The sequence below is a fragment of the Colobus angolensis genome, unplaced genomic scaffold, assembly GCF_000951035.1.
Source record: "Colobus angolensis palliatus isolate OR3802 unplaced genomic scaffold, Cang.pa_1.0 Scaffold660, whole genome shotgun sequence".
In the NCBI taxonomy this organism is placed as follows: Eukaryota; Metazoa; Chordata; class Mammalia; order Primates; family Cercopithecidae; genus Colobus; species Colobus angolensis.
Genome location: NW_012120266.1, coordinates 765140 through 783487, shown reverse-complemented (window position 1 = coordinate 783487; position 18348 = coordinate 765140). Strand labels below are relative to the sequence as shown.

Below are 18348 nucleotides of genomic sequence, written 5' to 3'. Positions count from 1 at the left end.
TTTGCAAAAAGATTTTACTATTTCTAAGCAGTCTATGGAGTCAGAGAGATCTGAGTTCAAATTAGGATTATGTGATTAGTCTTGAGTGTTAAATTTGGAAATGTTTTCTTTCCTTGTAAAAATGTAATTTGTATTAAAAATCTGTATAGTTTCATGGTTTTCTAAAACATTCAGGAGGGACTAGAAATAGAGACTTGACAAAAATGTGTTGATCAGTAAAATATATTATTTGCAAGTTAGCATATGTTTTAGGTTCTATACATCAATTTGGATAAATTATATTTTATTTTTCTTATAAGGAGAATAGAGAAAATTGTTCTCTATTATTACAAGTTAAAAAAAATTCATGGTTTAAGAAGAAATCTTGCCAAAAGCAAAAAAGAAAAAGAATTTTATATGTCTTCCCAATTAGCTCCGAATTGAACATGTGTTCAGTTGACAGAGTATTGAGCATGTGTTCAACCCTGTACTATGGATCTCTTTTATACTTATGCAGTCTCAATTTAGAAGGTCTTTAGGTTTTTCCTTGGGGTTTCTTTCCTTGTGCTTCCTTGATTTCATGTCTGTACCTTGGGGCCTACATGCATCCACATCTTGGGAGCATCTGTTCTGCACATTTACAGACGAACTTGTATGTTAAGAAATATGTGACTTGTTAAACTTTTGAACAGAGTTTTAATGTGAGAGCCCATAGTAGAACACAGAAATAATTCAGTTAGCTAATAATTTACAGATGGAGAGTGGAATTAAAGTAGGGATTACTAAACAACATGTCAAAAAAAATACATATATATGTGTCCGTTATCTCTGGAAGTTCTCTGGCTCTGATCAGAGAAAGAAAGCTTTTAGTATAGTGGAAAGACTATCAGCCTGTAAATTTTGAGAATAATTCAACTGCACCAATTATTAGCCCTGTGTTTTGGGGTGAGGGCTCAACTTCTTTGAGATTAATGTGTCTTCATAGGGTTGTTATAAAGACAAAATGAGATAATTTATGTAAAATGTGATTTGTAAACTTCAAAATACTGCATAACTTTATGGTTTGCTGCAGCTGCTGGTTGTTATTGTAACCATGCTGGGTCAACCTCTCCATTTTTCAACTCCAAGCATAAGTAAACATTTCAGTTGTTTAAATCGGTGAGGAATACACAGGAAGGGAGACATAGGAATGGGGGGTAGAAGGAAGAAATGGAAGATTATCGAATGCTGGAAAAGATAGATTAGAAATGCAAGTTTTAGACAAAACCTGAAATAAATTGGAAATATGTGATAAAGATTCCAGACACAATCTTTCTATCAGATTGTCACCACCCTCACCCTTAACCTGGACATGGCAGAATAAAAATTAAGCAAAAATAATAATAATAATTATCCAGCATTTTTGTCTTGTTAAATACCCTTTTAGTTGAATTTAAAGATGAGAAGTCTCAAAATTCCTGGCTTATTTGGTGTAGCTTAGGGCCTTGGTTGCACAGAGCTGTGGTTCCAAGGATTGCTTCTATTTATAGTGTTTCACTTTAGATCAACGTAAAATATTTAAGAAAGAAAGTGGTTTCCTTCAGGAAATCAAGGGCATACACTTGTAAGACTCCTTGGAACCTTAACATTTCTAAAAATCATTATCAATTTGAATGTTTCTAGAAATAGGTTTATTAGTAGATAAACCTATTTATTAACAAATATGTTAATTTGTGCTTGTTTACACAAATTAATTCTTCCTTTTCTATCTTTGCAAGGACAACTTCTAATGAGAAAGCTTGCAAATGACATTTTGGTTTACATAATAAATAAAATTTTGCATTGGATTTTAGACTCACAAATCATAGCTTTATAACCCTTTATAAATTTGCTAACGATGTAAAGCCAAATTTCAATGTAGGAAATTAAGAACACTCTAAGAATAATACATTGCAAGGAAATTAGAAAATGGAAAACATAAAGATTAAAATTAGATTTAAAATGACAAAAATTTTTGAATAGCAAATAATTTATGCAAAATATGTTACAAAATCTGGGATGCTAAATAGTTGATACAAGTACTGTGTTTGACATTTAGTTTCATTTGAATTAGTAATAGAATTTGCTTCTTCCAACATTTACATCTTTTTCTTTCTGACTTTATATATTTTCAATAAAGATTTGCTCCACAGTTTCTGAGTTCATTCTTCTTGAAGCTGGTTTTAAATTTGCTGTGACAAACCTGCATAAAACTAGATTTTATAGATATAATTTCTTTGGAAGAGATAAAAATTAAAAGTTTGACATTGTTTTCAGTTATTCTTTTCTTCATTGTTTTGATTGACCCCTGTTAGATTGATATGTCAATCTACTTTTGATGGCATGAATATAAAATGACAACATAAAAGCACTTCTAGTGCAACAGTAATTGAAACTTGCAGTTTTCCATTAAAAAAAAAACACAAGAATGCATGATTACTATTGATAAAGTAACAATATTTTCAAACAATAACCTATGTCAAGCAAACAGCACAAACAAGTTGATTATTTTAGCTTCTCAAAACTCAGGTTTTCTTAATTTGATTTGAGTTAACTTTATAATACAATCGTATAATCAATATGTGATCTGGGCTGGTGTCAAATTACTCTTGAGTTATTTCTTTGATAATTTGGAGGTGACTCCCATTATGGATAGCAATATAAACAATTTAGAACATACTAAGGATGTTTACAGTCTACTCGAGTGATAAAGTTCTGCACCGTGGCTCATATCAATACTGAATGAGCTGTACATGTTTAAAATTCTTCCTCAGGAGAGAAATGATATAGTGCACAATGCAAAAAAAAAATTCATATGTTTCCTTTGAAATGTTTCCAAAATACTGGTCTCATGGTTCTAAATAAAAAGTTGTCTTAAGAACCAGGCACATTTTGCACTGACTGATGGTTACTTTTAGGCAAACGGCTATGGGTTAATTAGGAGAAAAATTGCTACTGTACAATTATTATGCACTATACTCCCACCTTGGCCTGAAAATAATGAGATGTAACAATAGTTTTTATTTGTCACTGGTAGCTGCACCTTTTAACTGTATCACAAAGTCTGTTGCTGTGGTTACAGCCTTTGTTTCCAGTGATGTTTTGTCCATGCTTCCCCCCAACCCTTAACAATGGTTACTCAAAAGAATGAAATAATGAGTCATTCATTCGGAAATATGTTAAAATATCCCTCTTTATCATTACATTTCACTGCTTAGAAACTAGGCTGTAATTCAAGGCAACAGTTAAGTCTGAGAACTGTTAAAAAAATCTTTGATTTTTTGTTTTTTCATTTTTAAGAAAAACCTGTCTGTGTAATTGAAGAACCTCTTACAAGTCTGAACAATTAAATCCTTTTTGGTTAATGTATTATTTCTGGAACAAGTAGATAAAATTCTACGCAGTAAGCATAATAAAAATCGTGCATATTCGCACAGCACAGAATTTTAGAGTCAAGGTTTCTGGGCACAAAAGCAGTAACAAAACAGTCCCTACAAAACTGAGTAACTCTGAATAACACAAGAAATAATTTTTGTTAATTTAAAATTTTAGAAACTGAAATGTGTAAAGTTTTTAAAGTAAAATGTAATTAAATTATGGTACTGTACATACCAGTTGTTTCTACAATTGAAATTTTACAATATGAAAAATACATTAGCTTTGTACAGTTTTTACAGGTAGGTAGGATGAGTTTTGAAAAAAAGATTCTTTTATTTTTCAGGGTCATACTCTGTTTAAGTCAAAAAATACTGCACAACTTAGCTAATTACAAAGTGTAGACTTAAAACAATTCATGTCTTCTTTATTTCACGAATCAATCTTGGATTTTCTGTTTATTTGAACAGGGGATTTTGTGTTTTGCTTTGTTTTTAGAGTCCACAATGAACACATCTTCCTCATTTTGTCCTTGAGGTGACAAAGTTTGGTAGCAACCCCTGGCTACCAGTGATCTCAGTTAAGCTAGCTGCTGTTTATGGTCACTGATTCGGCCAGCTGTTGTGATTGTGCTCAGGTCCAGCTCAGTCTCTAGGTGTGTTTCCATCGTATCTTCCTGTGCATTCGTTTCAAAGGACTTATGGGAGAGAAGTTCATGATGCACCCCACAGTAACTTATTGTGGGCTGGTCATATGCCAGAAAGGTTGACACATTCATTGATAAAGGTATCTGGGGAAAAACGACATGAGAAAAGTCAGTTATATGACAGAGAAAAGATAGACAACTTTAGGGGAAAGATTTAGAGACTGAAGTGCTGACCTGACTAACCTCCATGGTTGTATCTGTGGCCCTGCGGCCCAGGTGTCCCCACATTATTCCGCTAATGACCCCATTCTCATATAGTGAGATCAGTGCGACAGTTTTAAATCCTGGGATGAAACTGCTTAATTCTTTACTAGAAGATTCAGATAAATAGTAGCCTACATGGTTCTGAAAATGATAAAAGATTTATTGGAACAACCAGAAAGTTGCTTTCCCTAACTGGAAAAAATTGTGTTTTTAGAATTGAGAAACAGTATTATTATTGTTATTATTAGTGTTAATTATCCTATTATTTGGTTAGGATACGATAGAACAAGAGTGATTCTCAAACTTTAGCATTCATGAAAATCACCACTCACTTCTTTAACTAGTCAACCCCCTGCCACCCAAGATTCTCATCCAGTAGATCTGGGATAGGTCCTGGAATCCGCATTTCTTACAAGTTCCTTTATGATGCTGGACTATTAATCCACACACCACGTTTCAATAACCATTGCAGAAGAGAATTATCTAGACAAGCCATTCTGGCTATTCTTACCCATAACTTCTTAATATTTATTTTACCATAAAATTCCTTAAAATATTAATGTCTGTAGTTTGGTCCATGTATCTAAAATTTAGATGAGTTTAGACAATTCCCAGGAAAAATCTATGGTTCCTATGAGGGTCTAAAAAGCATCAAAGGATGATGCTAGTTTGAAGGAACCACCTGTATCCATGAGGAAGGGACTCCCTTGCCAGTTAAAGAAAGCAAGTTCTAAAGGTGAGGGAAAAAACAAGCATGACTATGGTGAGAAGAAGGGAAACATACATGTTACAGACAAAGGGGAGTCTAAAATGTAATCAGATGTCAAAGTCTAGAGATAGTTCCCATTTTTTTTTCAATAAGATAAAACCTTGTCCTAAAAAGTAGCCAGATTTCAGGAACCTTCAGTCTTGATCTTGGTTTAATATCCTAATTACTAATTCATGCTGTTTAATTCTCTGGAGGATAAAAGCTTCTGCCATTCTTGTTTGGTGAACAGATAGAATGTATATTTGTTTGAGCACATCAAACTAATTCCTTTCTGATCTTAGCTGAGATTAGAGCCCAAAGCTAAGAAAAATAGAAGGCCTAGGTATTATTTTTTTATTAACTGCATCTTTACATTTTTCCCCCTCCTCTCCATGCATTAGAACCATCTTTGCCACTTCTATTTCCATCCCTACAGTTCTACTTACATTTATTTCTGCTTCAGTGAAAATTCCTGGAGCAAATATTACCTTTTATCTCTTTAATAGAAGTAATCAAAAAATAAAAAATAAAACTAATCACTTCTTTTAAGATTATTTGCTTATAATATGAATATTTCAGCATATCAAATATATGGAGCTTAGTTCTTAGAGAGAGAAATATAATCCAGTTCATTAAATGAAATTCCTGAGTAACTCTTCCTATTTATGTGGATTTTTAAGATTAAAAACGTGAAGTTATCTGATGCAGGAATGAAAGATATCATACACTTTTAAAAATGGTCAAGGCGACTGAAAAATCATAAAGAAAATGCTTAAGAGTAAAATAGGATACTTCCATTTAAAATAAATAAGAATCTTGTTGTCACAGATGAAATAGCCCAGATAACTAAAATACATTTTTATGTAAAAGTAAATGTGCAGCATGAATAGATATGAGTTATTGAAGAGAACAAAAATAGAACTGTTACTATGTACATGAGTTTTACATTTTCCTCTGGGAAATCACTGCTCTGTAATGTGTTATGGGTCATATATCTGTAGGATTTTATATACTTGTTCTTATTTGTCATGGAAACTTATGCCTTATATATGCAGAATCATTTCTGGCTTACCTGGAATTAACTCTACTGTGAATAATTTGTAATTTCTATGGTCATGATTTATGAAAAATAATAAACCATGATACATTTATTCTGTGTGTGTGTGTGTTTGTGTGTGCACACACAATTTCCTGCTTGATTTAACGTATAGAGGCTACTGGTATACAGAGTGCAAGTCCTAATTTGAACCATTATCAATTAAATAGTTAGCTCCAATTATCTGTTTTAAAAATCCCACATATTATTTTCTTTAGTGAGTTTCTTACTGTTGGATATGTCTTATTTTGAAATACCTTATACTATGATTATACTGTTTCAATATAAATACATATTTTCTCACATTTTAATGTTTCTGAAATTAGGATGGAACTTATAAGCAATGTGAATGTTTAACATATATCATTTCCCTGTAATTGACAGTGCATTTTAAAGTTGATTCTATCTTATTAACAATAAAATGACATAGTAAGATGTATCAGTAAGTAGAATGTAACAGCTAGCCGTATCTGAATACAGCATCACAGTAGATTTTTCCCAGGTTGACCTAAATGATTTTGAAAATCTAAGACAGTTAGCATTGGATATATACCCATGTGTATATATAGGGGTACACACATACAGATATATATATAATATATAAACATGTATGTATATACACATGTAAAAACTTATAACCAATTATGGTTTCAAAATCATTTAAACCAGGTATGGAAAATGCAGATTTTGGTGACACATTGGTTTTGGACCACTTTTACATACTCATGACATCTATATAAGATTCATGTAAATATAGTATACATACCTATGGATATATACATGATATGGTATATGTATGCACATGTGTGTACATTTACTCATAAATTTTTCAAATTGTGTTCAGGTAAGTCTATTGAATTACAAATATTTTGCACTGACAATTTTTTTTTTTTGTTTGTTTTGAGATGGAGTCTGGCTGTGTCGCCCAGGCTGGAGTGCAGTGGCCTGATCTCGGCTCACTGCAAGCTCCGCCTCTCGGGTTCATGCCATTCTCCTGCCTCAGCCTCCTAGTAGCTGGGACTACAGGCGCCCGCCACCACGCCCGGCTAATTTTTTGTATTTTTAGTATAGCCAAGATGGTCTTGATCTCCTGACCTCGTGATCCGCCCGCCTCGGCCTCCCAAAGTGCTGGGATTACAGGCTTGAGCCACCGCGCCCGGCCTTGCACTGACAATTTTATTGGAATGGCAAGTAAGATAATTTTTAAATATATAAAATATTCGGTTAAATTTAAGTCATTTCTTTCTCAATTTTTAATTTGTAAGTATTTTATACAGATATGGTACAAGGTATGTTTATTCTCTTGTGGCTAATCAGATGGATAAAGATTATTAAAGCTGTATGATATATGAGGCACCATGCTTGACAATATGAAGAACCTAAATATCAGTGGAAGGACCAAGTGATTTAGGTATAGAATATGGTCAGTAATTTTCTTTTTAATTATGTACTGTTCCCAGGAGTTACTATATAATTCACTAGATATTTACATTAAATACAATTGCTATCATGTATTTTAAAATATGTAGTATAAAAATAAATTTTACTTAAATTTAAGAGACCTAGTTCACTGTTTAATGAGATGACGCTAAAAGGCTATGCTATCTGGAAATACTTATTTCGTTAGAATATCCATGTAGCACAGAAATTGTGTGTAATTTTTAAGCAATATATAGTTTGTTTTTATAACATTGATTACACAAAATATAATGATTCCTAAATGTAATAAAAATAGTCTTTATTATCTAAATTTGTATGAGAGGGATATTTTTGCTTCTAATTAGTAATAATGAGAAAATTACTTCTTTGTCAAAGCAAGGCTTCCTCATGAAAAATATTATATATGTTGTTTGTAATATCTTTTCTTCTCTATATCAACATCATATGTTGATTACTTTCTCAGTGTAGGGTATTATGTTAATTCAAGTAGGAAGTCATATGCTAAGTGTGCAACACATTTTCTCCTCGAGTAGCAGTGCACTACATGCTGCCTGACATCATGGTATTGCCTTAAGAGTATTCTTTGGTTCGTCCATGAAGAGATTATTTGTCCCTTTCAAATTATAGTCAGTTGTTTGAGAATATGGCAAATAACAATTTGTGATAGTGCCATAATTTGAAAAAGGAGTGTGACTAGGATGAAACCTATTTGTGTTTCAAGTAAACTAAATCTACAATGATAAGAAATTAAAATCATGGTATTTTTCACACCGGGGCAAATACTTGATGCAGAGGTTTGGGCAACAACTGTGAATTCAGCAAGCTTTTGTGGGGGGAGTTTCAGTTTTGTTGGGAGGGTATATCCTTGCACCAAAAAATGACTGGTGGCTGGGTACTAATGGAGAGGCTACCAGCTGGCATGAAAAAAACAAATCTGTTTGACTCAAACATGTAGATCCCTTCCTTTCACTAACTCACAGTAAATTCCATTCTCTTCACATAACCATCAAGTGACCTTGGGTCCTTTTTTCTTTTCTGTTTTTCACATTAACCTTCTCTCTCTCTGTCTCTCTGTCTCTCTCTGTCTCTTCCTCTCTTTCTCCATTTTTACCCCATTTTTATTAACATGCTCCCTCCTGCGATTAGGGTGTTCAACAGTACAGTCTCCATTTATGCTTATCATCCCATTTTGACAATAAATGACTCAGTCAACCTACCTGAACAATGTACCCAAATACATTATTTCATAAAATGAACAGTTACCCTAGGTGTCTGAACTAGCTAGTTGGAATAGGCTTACGGAAGGGCAATAGGAGATTTAAATCTAATAAGGCATTGGCTTCCCAAGATTGTTTGTTAGAAGGCTCTATTTAAAGTGTCCATAAAATCTTCTTGTTATATCTTTCTGAGAGTTAAGTTTCTTTCAGTGTATTTTAACCTGCTAAACTCCTATTTATCATTACTTCTGGTTTCTTTTAATCCTCTAAATCACTGTTTTCCAAGAAAGGTAATTATTCTTAAGGCTATGAATTGTGGAGATTCAGGGATATAAAATCTTACTGTCTAGAACGCATTATCATGTATACTCTGAGCTAAGAAAATCATTATATGCTATTGTAATAATAAACAGTAGTAGCTAATCCATTATTTAGGAAATTCCCTTAGGAAAAATTTCGATTGTGCTAAACTAGTAGTGTCTTGACATCAATGATATTTGCCCTAGCAGCAATTTCCCAGTGATGTGTGTCCAGGCTCATATCACTGTCTCATATCAACATCAATGCTATGTACCTTTCACATAAAAAGTATAAAGTTAGATGATTAAAAATAACTAATTACTAATGGTCTTTTCCCCATTCATATGTAATATTTGAGTTTGTGATTATAAAGGGTAAGAATAGCTTTTTAAAGTTTCTAATTTGTGATTAAGTAAAAATAATTTTTACCACATATTAACTATATAAGTAATATCTAGGTATATTTGTACAAGTATCTGTGTATATATATGTGAACATTCATATGAATTTCTCATAATTAGTTGGTTGAGGTCACTCAAGAATCTCTTCTGTTTGAAAAGATTATTTTAAGTAAAAAATACTCTGAAGAACAGAAAGTGACAGTCTACTTTTGTGAAGGAATAACAAAAAGTCTATTTTTTTCCCTCTCTAGAATTTTCTCTCTAGTTTGCTTGGCAGGTGTTATTTCTGAATAGAGATTTTAGTACTTATAAATGTTTCTACGGATTGTCTTGAGATAATGCTCATGCTTTCCTCATGTATCACAGAGGAAATCTTCCAATTTTTATGAGGCTGAATGTTATCTAACAAGTTTTCTACCTCTCTAGGTTGTTGAAAAGATGATACTTTAGGGTTTTTGTAAATATCGTTTTTGATCATCTGCATATAGAGAAAGAAAGAAACTTCTTAATGGAGGAATTCCATTTTTTAGATGTAGTTCTTATCACTATCAAGATGTTTTTCTCCATTTTGTCTTGGAATTCAGAGACCTATTATCTTACTTTTGTTTTTCATCTACTAAAGGGGTTTTCAGCTGAGTTTATTTCTACCTACTAACATATATAATAAGAAGTGGGTATTTCAGTCTTTTTCTAGTTAATATTTTTCTAATTTGTCTTTAAATTTGTTTCAAACTGAGCTCATTATCTCTGAATACAAACGGGTTCTTCTTCCCCTGGTCCCTACTTTGTTCTAGGGAACACTTACTAGATTAAGTCAGCTTAATCTACGTATTACCCATCTACTTTGACTCCCTGTCTCTTGTTCCAAATGTCCCATGATTTGCCAGTTACTTTCTTGACATCAATGACAGGCACACACTTCTCTCATCTCTGTTGCCACTATCTCGGCTTAAAGTATCATTACCGTTTCACCTTAGTGACTATTACTGTCTCCCTAATCAGTAGAATTGCCAATGAAACTGGATATTTACAGATTTATTCTGGAGGAAATTAGCTATATTTTTTATTTAAATTTAAGCAATATGTAGAAAATAGTAAATACTTTCTTCTTTTGTTTTTCTTTTGGGGGGCAGTCACATCTGAAGCAAGAAGTGGGATTTAAAATATACTTTATTCTGGGAAATTAACATCCTTAAATATTTACTTATATTCCTTAAATATATACATGTATATATTTATACATGTATGTTTGTGTATATCACACTGTCTCTAAATTCTCAATTTACTTAAAGAAATGTTTTAATTTCTAGAAAATACACTTGCGTATGACTTTATTCTTGTTCATTTTGATGCCTCTACTTTCTGTTTCATTTACATAAGCTGATTTTCATAACTAGCTTTAGGTTTTGCTAGGGTATACACAATTTGATGTGTGTTTGGAAATAGGTTAGCAACATTTATTTTGTCCTATCAAGCTTGACCTTATGTACAGGCTGGTAGTTTTACTTAGAGTCAAAATAGAAAGCTGTCCCTTTGGTATTATTTGAGTAATATTAAGAAACTCTTGATTGAAAATACCTTTTCTACCGGCTGACTCCCAGCTTGACAATTTTGTTGCTAATCACTATTTTGGTTTCTAAGTGTTGAGACAGTTGATAAAATGTAAGTGCTATATGAGAGAAATAGTGTAAACAATTATCACACTGCAGCTTGGGTCCCTGGCAGAGTGTCAGGGATGGCCCAGATGTTACCTCAGGTTCTACCTTAGTTTCTTTAGGATTTCTGCAACTGTGAGTCTGCCTAGCCACCTGAAGAAGCTGTGGGCTTTTGTTGCATCTGTCAGTTGATGCATGACCTGGATACATCTCTAATATCCTCTTCATTATTTTCACTATCATTCATTAAGCATTTACTATGTAGCACAGGTACTATAGTACATGCTGGACAGAGGTTGCCTATTGTAAGCCTTCTAAGACTACTAACAGTTGAGAAAAGGAAGACTTAGATAGTTTAAATAATTTGTATAAAATCACTCATCTAGTGAGTTGTCTGAGTAGTTACCTGCCTTCTTAACCACTCCATTTTGTTGCCTATCACTCTATCTAATTCTTACTAGCCTTAGAACCTAGAGAGGTGAACACAATATATCTGATACAGAGAATATCTGATTCTCTGTAATACTAATTCTCAACATTTGGGTCTTATTTCCATTGGTGTGAACATTAAGATTTCCTAGGTTTATACTGTAGTTTTATGATGCTTCTTTGCACATTGGGTCTTCAGGAAAGAAATGTAGTTTATGATGGATTTAAGATGTGGGTAACGTAGTGACAGCTCAAAATCAGAGTTCTCTGCTTCTTACAACACTCATACTGACCAATACAAGGCATAGAGAAAAGAGTCCAATCTTGAAAACACTCAAGACTGGGACGGGAACCTTAAGTATACTCCTGGATACATATATGTGTAAAAATGTTCAGGGAGAGACCTTTGGGATTTTTAAAGTTGGATTCCTGTGCTGACTTAGAAATTGGTTTTCCAATTACAATATGTTAGCTTTTCTTTTAGCAAAATGTTCAAAAAGAAACTTGAATTAATATGTAGTTTGATTATTTTGTTTCATATGAGACTATACTTGTTTTTTTTTCTTTATGTAAAACATTTCTAGACAGGTGCTGCAGAAGTACAGAACTGGGAAATGGAGAACAAACATGATGAAGACACAATTTCTGCTCTCTGGCAAAATTATAGGCTTGTGGAAAAGATAGACAAATAGCGCAAGAGAGTAAAGGAAGGCAATGGATGCGGGCCTAGGAAACAAGATACAGTGTATGTGTTTCTGTCTACACACACACACACACACACACACACTATATATATATATAAATATATATATACACACACACAGACACACACACACATATATATATATGTGTATATATATATATATATATATATATATATATATATACTCTGATTGGCTGATTTGACTAACTATATCATTCATCCTTTGTGTGTGCCAAATGAGGTAGCCATCTTTTTTTCTTTGAAAATAATGTTGTTTTTGAGATTTATTGGCAAGAGTCCATATTACTGAGAAGTGATTTAATATTTACTTTATGGACTCTCCCACAGAGATAATATACTTTACTTTGAAACTGATTTATTTGTTCAAAGAGCAATCTATCTCCTGGAACTATTTAGCATTCCAATGGTTAATTGGTGTGAGTACAACAGGCTGTTGGATCATTAATTTTAATTATCTTGATTCTACTAGTAAATTATTTTTTAAGAAAGCACTTTCATGAAGCACATAATTAAGAGCCTGAATTTATGTTGTCTATCTTTAAATTTAAAAACCTAACATTTGAAAATATCTTTACAATTCTTAAATGTAATCCAGGCCCTGGTACTTAATTTTTATATTTTCTTAAGAGCTAAATTGCCAACTAAAGTAACAATTACTATTCTGAGGTCACAAGTACAGTCCTCCCTCAGTATCCGTGGGGGAATGGCTCTAGGACTCCTGATAGCAAAACCTATGGGGGGTCCTTTAGGTTTATATAAGTTCCTTATATAAAATGGTGTGTAGTACTTACATGTAACCTACACATATCCTCCCATATATTTAAAATCACCTGTAGATTACTCATAATACCTAATACAATGTATATGCTATCTAAGTAGTCATCATACTGTATTGTTCTATTTGTATTATTTTTAATTGTATTGTTATTTTTTATTGTTTGTTTATCTTTATTTTCAATTTGCAGTTAAACTTGAGTTTATGGATGTAGAACCTATGGATATGGAGGGCTGATAGTATAGGATAATAAGGCAGAAACTCAATATAAATTTGCAAATTTTCAAGTGTCTGTAACTTGAGAATAATGAGAGACAAAAATATTGTTTGCAGGAGAATAATAATTTTTTAGTGGTATTTGTGCAAAAACTTCATTATAGTGAAATCCTGCAGAGTTAAAATATAAAGTTAAAAAAAATAAGAGTTCTATTTGAAAGGTCACAGTTCTCCTTGCATCAAAATGCATTTAAAGTAAGAAAAAAAAAACATTCTGAATTTTGGTAGCTTTATGGGTGTCTTGCAAAAAAACATTCTGAATTTTGGTAGCTTTATGGGTGTCTTGCAAATTTGTCTTTCAGTAATGCCCTAGTCCATCTAAGTAACAGGTAGAGTCTTACATAATGCAGGCACCTATTATCTTTGCAATAAAAAATCTTAACTATTTAAATGATGTGGCCAGTTTTGAATATATTTTGTGTTTTATAAAGCATTTTGTTTCAGTTTTGTAAGAAAAAAATAAATATGGATTGGTTATATGCATTGTTTTTATAAATTCAAATGCTAGTGTCTACAAAACCAAAGAGAAATGTTCATTCATTAATTTTTTCACTCATTTCTTCAGTGAAGGTTTGCTGAATGCCTTCTCTGGGCCATATGCCAAGTTCTTGTCCTCCAGGGTTCTGGATGAAACATTTATCATTTCAATACATGCCTAGCAAGTGGAAGAGAGAGGATTCCATGTAGGAAAATCATTTCTTGTCTTCCCAAAATTGTCCCTCAATTTTTCACTCATTCACTCACTCACTTACTCTCTCACTCTTGTTCTTGCTTTCTTTCTCTTTAAATTATCGTGGTATTTCCACATGATATTATTGTGTGTCTGTTTTTAGATTATGTCTTTATTTGCACAGATATTTTATCTCATATTAGACCATAACCTTTTTGAGCACAAGAATCTATGACTAATCATATTTCTCCATGGCTTACATTGTCTCACATGATTCCTTAAACTTATTAAGCACTGTATGTGTATTTATTGAATGAATGAATGAATACTTGAATGAATGAAATAAAACAGTAAGGATTAGTTAATATAGTCTGAGAAGAAATTGCAAACCTCCATCCCCCAGTGGCTGGGCTTCATAGGAACTATATGACTGAGAGAATGTATTAAAATAGAATTATGTCGGGATCCAGGCCATTATGACATTAGCTTAGAGACAGAGGGCTAAAATGAGTGAGCAGAAATCCACACTAATAATGAGGCACGTAGAACTGCGTTATGATGTTTGAGATCCACTTTATTTGATTTTAATTATTTAAAAATCCTGTATTATTTTATTTAAAACTTTATTTTATTTTAAAATTATTTTAATATATTTATGTTATAGGAGGTATGAATTTTATATCTAAATATATAAAACTTTTAAAAAGAATATTAAAAATAAGACAATCATCCCTTAATTTGGTGATTTTCCCCCTATAAATTGCAAAATGTTATGTCTTCACTTTATCATCTAATAACTTCCACAATATCTGTGTTTTTCAAACTCTTTAGTGCTTCCTAGAAGCACTGATCATGTTCTCTAGGAGTTTGATGCACCTGCCAAATTAGCTTTTCCAGTAATGGACTCTGCCCTGGACCTTCTTTGTTAGCCTCTGTTTTATTTTTGTAGTGCTAATGAAAAGTGATGTTTCTCTTTTACTGAGGCAAAGCAAAATGCCCCAAAGTGTGTTCATTTACATGTAAATCTTTCTGCACAGCCCAGTGCCTGCTAAATTGGTACTATTGCCAGGTAAAATGATGAGACCTAAATTGAGATTATGGCCCTCACTAATCTTGGTGCTGTGTTTCGAAATCTGTTTCTTCATAGTGCTGTGCAATGAGGTGCAGTTGCTAATCAGTTTGAAAACATCTCATTCTTCTTTTCCTTTTTTTATCCTCTTGGAAACTGTAGTCACAACAGTCCACTGGAGGGTCTTATAATAACACTACATCAGTTAATGTTTTTGGTTTAGGTTTATATAAGTATGGCAGAATGAAAATTACATTATATTAAAAATTATAAAGCAAACATATAACAGATACTAGTGTTTGGAATTGTTATAGAAGCAACTGGTGGAAAGAACTGTTCTTATCTATGGCTGATAGGGTATTTTGGCCTCATAGGGAGGCTCTATATGTGATTTCCCTGAACATTGGCATTTATGTTTGTGTGTGTGTCTCATGACTTCTAATAGTCCACTTGCTTTCCAACTGGCATTTTCTTCCTTAGTATATTAATGTAGTCTTCACATTCTTTATAAAATAGACTATGTTTTTGACATGCCTAATCTAAAAATAGTTTGTTCTGTTTTGGCGGACTTGGATATTGCAGAGGAGCATTTCAGGATTTGCCGAACCCAAGCAGCTGACATCCAAACTGACTTTCAAATGATGTGATTACTTACTGATAAGCATTGAATTTCTCTTCAACTTCATTACTAAATTAATTGAAACTTTGGTTGAGATTATCTCCCAACTAAATGAAGTGATATTCTGTATGCCTCTGCCAAGTTGCATAAAAATCTTGCACCTGTTTTAGTTCAAGTAACATTTTTTAAAGAAAATCCTTCAGCTGAGTTTCATTTTATAGGGATAAGGTCTTGCTATGAATTTCTTCAAAGTTTATATTTATATCCACATAAGTATGAAAAAATATATGCTATTTCTTCCACCCATTCATCCATTTATCCATCCATCTATCCACTCATTCACTTATCCGTATCATATCCATCCATCATTATTGAATATCCTAGAGATCTCGGGTGAATGAAACTAATTCCCTGATTTTACAAGCAAGCCATTTTAAACACCATGTTCCTAGGGTGGAATTATGTGTAGGACATGATGGGAATGGAGGGAAAGATCTTCTGCTGTTACTGTGAGGCTTTATATAGATAAATAATATTTAAGCTGGCCAGGTTGGTCTTATTCATATATTGCTGTTATTTCATTGATATTAACATCATCTATGTCTCTAGATTGTAAATTCAATAGAGAATAAAGACTTCTCAGGGCTTCTGCAGGCTTGCATATTAGTAAATGTTTGAAAATTCTTGAGAATGGAAAGACCAGCAGGGAACTGAACTGATTATAACAAAGTTTATGTATTTACATTTGTAACGAAAATATCATAATAAGGGATGAGCTAATACATAAAGGTAAACTAATTCATTATTTCAAATGTTTAAATGACACAAACATAAACTTTAAAAAGTAAGTCTGACAATATAGCTCTTATTATTATGCAATAAAATACTTCTTGTTGATATTTTAATAAAGATCGACTTCTAAATTTTATTTGCACATATAGATTATATGAGGGTGACTAACGTTGAACTGATTGAAGGTGATGTTGGAGGGTGATGTGGTGAGTAGCTCTTCTCAGTGTCTTACCTATGTTATTTAATTTTAGTCCCTCTCATTTTTTTCACAGTTACATCTAGCATTTACAAATTAGTGTTCATTTTGTTTTACCTTATTGCATAGGATGCAGTATTTCTTTTGTTTCTTACAATAATAAACAAGAAAACTGGTCGTATTTTTGATTAGTATTATGTGATCAACCACATATATATGCAAATAATTTTCTTTCAACTATGGCTTTGATCAAAACAAGTTAAAAAATAAACTACACAAAAAATGTGAGGTGTTATTCTTGATAGTGTATCTTGTCTCATTAACAATGTAATTATTTGGTTTTAACTCACATTTCAAAGTAGGTATCAAATGCAATTAAAAATTAAAAATAATTCAGACCATATTTGGACAGTAAATCTGAAGCTCAAGGTTAAAATCTTCAGTATCATTAGGATACCCTACTTAGAGAATATGTTTTAACTCCTTTGACATGTCTTGAAATTTATAACCTACAAGGCACAAGTATAACATAATACGAAGGAGTTTTATGTAATTATTTAAACTGGTTTTCTTATTACTAGATCCTATCATTTATACTGCTAATGTATAACCTGAATGATATAAAATCAGCAATGAAGGAAAGGATGAACTTTAATTTATAAACATAGTCTAGGCAGATTTTTTTATGCGATACAGGCTTCTCTATGAAAAAGCTTAATCTTACGCTTTTATGAATAATAGCAACAATATATTATTTCTCATTCTATTTACTCTGTTATTTAAGTATCTATTATAAAAGTTATGAAAGTATCTGTTATCCAAGTAGTAATATTGGAAAGGAAGGATTGATCATGAATCTTATAAAAATATATGGTTAAGGATCTAACGTAGGATCAGGAAATTTTCTAGTTTAAAGGGTGAAAGTGATTTTTTCTCATGACTAAGGATGTTCTCCTGTGAATGAAATTTAGAGTAGAATTATAAACAATATTTAAATTAATATATATTTTAATATTTGGTTCTCCACTTCAGATTTAGCTTTAAAATGTATTCATGGTGTTGTGATAGTCAATTCGATAATATAAAAATTTTTAACTTGGTAATGGTTAGTGACTATTTCCCAATAGGATCATCTTTGGTATTTTCTTCCCATTACTTTTCCTTCTCTGTGTTTGTGGAATTCTCACTCTAGGTGTAGATTTTTGTCAACCATTTGAGGATAACTCAAGGAACAATATATATGAGGGTAGATTGTTAATTCTCTGAGCTTCCATTATTATTCCAAATATATGAATACCAAGTTAAAAGTGATAAGGGAATTTGAGATTAGTTATAAATATAGGTGTTTTAATATATCATATTTTGTGCTTGTTTAGAAGGAAACAGTGGAGCTCCTGATCCTACCTTCTCCCTGAAAAGTGTTGTCAAAGCAAAGCACCTCTTCTTTGAACTGACATTGACCTTGGAAACCATTATATTTCCAGCTGAATTGACTGTGTCTCTCTCCCTTCCTAATAGAGAACTGATTAGATTTTTCTTCCCTTTATTTTTATTCTCTTCATATGCTTTTTAATTTTGCTTTGATTACTTACATTTTAATAAAATATTTGTAGCTTTTGTAAGTAAATCAGACTCTTAAAATGTATGTAATGGGAACCA

The 18348-nt window shown here is 32.2% G+C and overlaps 1 protein-coding gene across 1 annotated transcript in view; it reads right to left on the bottom strand.

Moving 5' to 3' along the window:
* Window positions 1-207: 207 nt before the first annotated feature.
* The window catches only part of LRRTM3 (leucine rich repeat transmembrane neuronal 3), a 175160-nt gene continuing 157019 nt past the window's right edge, over window positions 208-18348 (bottom strand). The window contains exon 3 of the mRNA XM_011925921.1: window positions 208-4162. Coding sequence (XP_011781311.1) covers window positions 3953-4162 — 210 coding nt within the window. The 3' untranslated portion in view covers window positions 208-3952. The remainder of the gene's footprint in view (window positions 4163-18348) is intronic.